This window comes from Helobdella robusta, assembly GCF_000326865.2.
Source record: "Helobdella robusta unplaced genomic scaffold HELROscaffold_18, whole genome shotgun sequence".
Classification (NCBI taxonomy): Eukaryota; Metazoa; Annelida; class Clitellata; order Rhynchobdellida; family Glossiphoniidae; genus Helobdella; species Helobdella robusta.
The window spans coordinates 977,753-981,441 of NW_008703981.1; the positions used below are offsets into that span (position 1 = coordinate 977,753).

At 31.7% G+C, this 3,689-nt stretch overlaps 1 protein-coding gene across 1 annotated transcript in view; it reads right to left on the reverse strand.

Annotated features, from left to right (window-relative positions):
* HELRODRAFT_170475 (hypothetical protein) overlaps window positions 1-883 on the reverse strand; it is a gene marked incomplete at both ends in the record, with an annotated part of 3,827 nt that extends 2,944 nt beyond the window's left edge. Inside the window, one exon of the mRNA XM_009016296.1 lies at window positions 833-883. Within this exon, the coding sequence (XP_009014544.1) occupies window positions 833-883 (51 nt within the window). The remainder of the gene's footprint in view (window positions 1-832) is intronic.
* Between the last annotated feature and the right edge of the window lie 2,806 nt (window positions 884-3,689).

Below are 3,689 nucleotides of genomic sequence, written 5' to 3' on the forward strand. Positions count from 1 at the left end.
ATACAGCAACCGAGATAAAAATTTAAAAAGGCATTCTAATAAACAGCATCAATGACGATTCTACATACAAACATACATACATACATACATACATACATACATACATACATACATACATACATACATACATACATACATACATACATACATACATACATACATACATACATACATACATACATACATACATACATACATACATACATACATACATACATACATACATACATACATACATACATACATACATACATACATACATACATACATACTTACATACATACATACATACATACAAAACAATGGTGGTCGCAGACATAAATATTGGAAAAAACACAATGAGAATGATTACTACAATGCTTTAAATTAATGTTTCATGTTTTAAAAATTTATCAATTCGATTGTCCTATCATCAAAGAGTTATGAGTCAAATCATACATAATATGTACATACATATGTACAATAAATACGTATCCATATATACATAGTACAAACACACATATACAAAACACACAGACAAAATTTGTACGTGTACAATATATAGAATACATATAAGCAATCGTTATGATCACAATGATTACAGCTATCTTCACCATACAGTTAAACCATCATGGTTGTCTTCATCATCTTCATAATGACCATCATAACGATGGTCATCATAACGACCATCAAGATAACATACAACCTCTATTGTCGTCAGTAACATCATGATTGTAAACTTCATTCATCATCATCGCCGTTATAACTCTTATGATTGTAAAGAGGTTTTAATTTTGGAATGAACTCCGGATCATCTGACTCGTTATTATCTCAGTAGACGAAATCGTCGTACCGGGCTAAACGAGATCATCATCTTCATCTTCTTCCTCATCTGCCTCATCATCTTTGTAATCACTGCAAGTTGTTAAAAAAACTCCTCCAACTTCGTCATTACCATTTACATTGAGACCTTCTATGATGACTATCTCAATTTATGGTGACGATGACGTCATCGTCAAAATTAAAGTCGTCGTCGTCCTTGTCATCATCGTCGGTGAAATCATGGTGCCCAGTAAGATTATTATCACCTTAATAATGTCATCATAATGACGTCACACTGTCATGGTAATTATCATATTATCACCCACATGGCATCATCATCATCACCATTATGACATCATCATCAATATGATACCATATGATTCCATTATGATATCATCATGATAATGACATCATCATGATAATGATATCATCATCGTCATTGTGACATCATCATGATATCAAGGATATCCAGGATTATTTGACACGCCATTTTGTCCCGTCCAATTTGTTTATAGTTTTTCAAATTGTAAGAGCACAAAAGAACGTTACACAAACAAAAAACAAACAAAAAAAACACAAAACACAAAAAAATAAAATCAGAAACAATACAGAACCAAACAAAAACATAAATAGCATGCAAAGTAAATAAATGGAGATAAAATAAAGCCCTAGATATCAAACTGTATTATGCTCGCTGTTAGTGTGTGTGTGTTTGTGTGTGTTTGTGTATGTGTTAGCATGCCTTTGTGTGTACATTTGTGTAGAAACCTTTTTCATGTGTGTATACGTATGTCTGAATCCATGTTTCATTGACTCTTGTGGGCCTTCATGTGCAGATATTTACAGTTATGTGTTTATATATATGTGTATATCTATATATAAATATATATATACAGTGTGTGCGTGTGCGTGTGTGTCTTCGTGTGTGTGTATGTGTTAGCTTGCGTGTGTACATTTGTGTAAAAACTTCTGGTACATTGCTAATGCTGATAATAACTTGCACACAGTTGGATATCATCTTTAGTGGAGTTTAAAAAGGCTCTTTCCCGAAAAAGTTTGTAAAAGTTTTTAACAATCCTCTTAATCTTAAAAGAATTAATAATACTAATGATATTATAATAACATAATTATTAATATTAATAATAAATATAATAATGATAAAAATAGATAGTCATATAGCATAGGTTCTTGTCACGGTGATCATGGGCAATTGTTTAAATCTTCTTAGCTATTGTCACATTTGCTAATTGACATTTTGGTTTGAGACACGCGATGTTTTTATTATTATTATTATTATAGTTATTATAGTTATTATTGTTGTTGTGATTGTTGTTGTTGTTGTCGTGGATTTGTTGTTGTTGTGATTGTTGTTGGTGATGATGTTGTTGTTGTTATTATTGTTGATATTTATTTGTTGTTATTAATATTTTTTATTTGGTTTTTTTATTAACACCGTTACTTTGTCGTAACAACGACCGGCAACAATGTTGCAGCAACTACCGCAAATTCGCAACAATGTCAAGACCAACATTCTTAGACAGCCGCAACATTACGTCAACGTTATCAAGAATATATCATCGCAACAACAACAACAATTAACACAGTCAAAAATAAAATGACAAGAAAATAGCATGAAACAACAACAACAACAACAAACAACATCAACAACAAGTTAAATATCACGTGACCTGCCATAGAATGATGACGTTTATAACATGAGCCAAGCGTCATTGTTTCAAATTTTATCCTATTAACTTTTTTTTCTTCATTGCTTTAAGACTTTTCCATAGCGTATATCGATTGGGCTGCTTACATTGTTACCAACACTGTCCATATTACTAACTCACTCTGCTAGTTCTGCTGCTAAATGCTACCTATACAATACGCGTATGTAATTTGTTTTACTAGTGTTTTTAATACATCCTTTTTTACTTGTATTTATGTTATGCTATGTTATATTGTTAGTTATGTTGGTTATAGGTTATGTATGTGTGTACATACATAACATATTACCAATATGTACATAGAACCATTATGTAACATTACAGACGTATATGTTGTAGCGTTACTTAAACTACTGAAAATATTACCAACGCCACCTGCATTGGAAGTAGATGAGTGTTTGAATGAATAAACAAATTATGATTAATAAATAACAGACAAACAAAAGTTAATGAATGGAATGTATAGATGCGTTCATCCTTCTGCCAGTCTCTCTCTTTCTCTCTTTCTCACTCTTTCTCTCTTTTTCTATCTTTTTCTCTTTCTTTTTTTTCTCTTTCTCTCTTTCTCTCTCTCTTTCTCTCTCTCTCTTTTTCTCTCTCTCTCTCTTTCCTTCTTTTACAAAAATAAAATAAAGAAATAAAAGATACATTGATAAAGATCTCATTCATGTCTAGGTATCCAACATAGGCTTGTTAAGGATGGCAGGCGCCACAAATTTCACGGTCAGACATACAATACATACAAACATACAAACAATACACATACGCAGACATACATGCAGACAGACACACGATACCAAAATAAATACGCCTGGGTATACAAAACATTGTATACAAATCGATACAAAACATAATATGTAAGAAGAACAATACAAAACTATATATCGATACATACACACGCATATTTAAATATCTAAAAGAATAAGTATCAATGCAAACAGCAGAAAAAAATAAACTGAAAGAGATGCAGACAAACTGATAGACAGGCAGACAGACCGAGTTAAAAACAGAGAAACAGACAGACAGACAGACAGACAGGTAGAGAAGCGGACAGACTTCATATATGATATGATCCACGATGAATACCATTGCTCACAGTTTGTTCTTCGCCTAAATGTTTCCCGTTAGATTGTTCTTGTTTATATTTTGTTTGTTTGTTTGTTT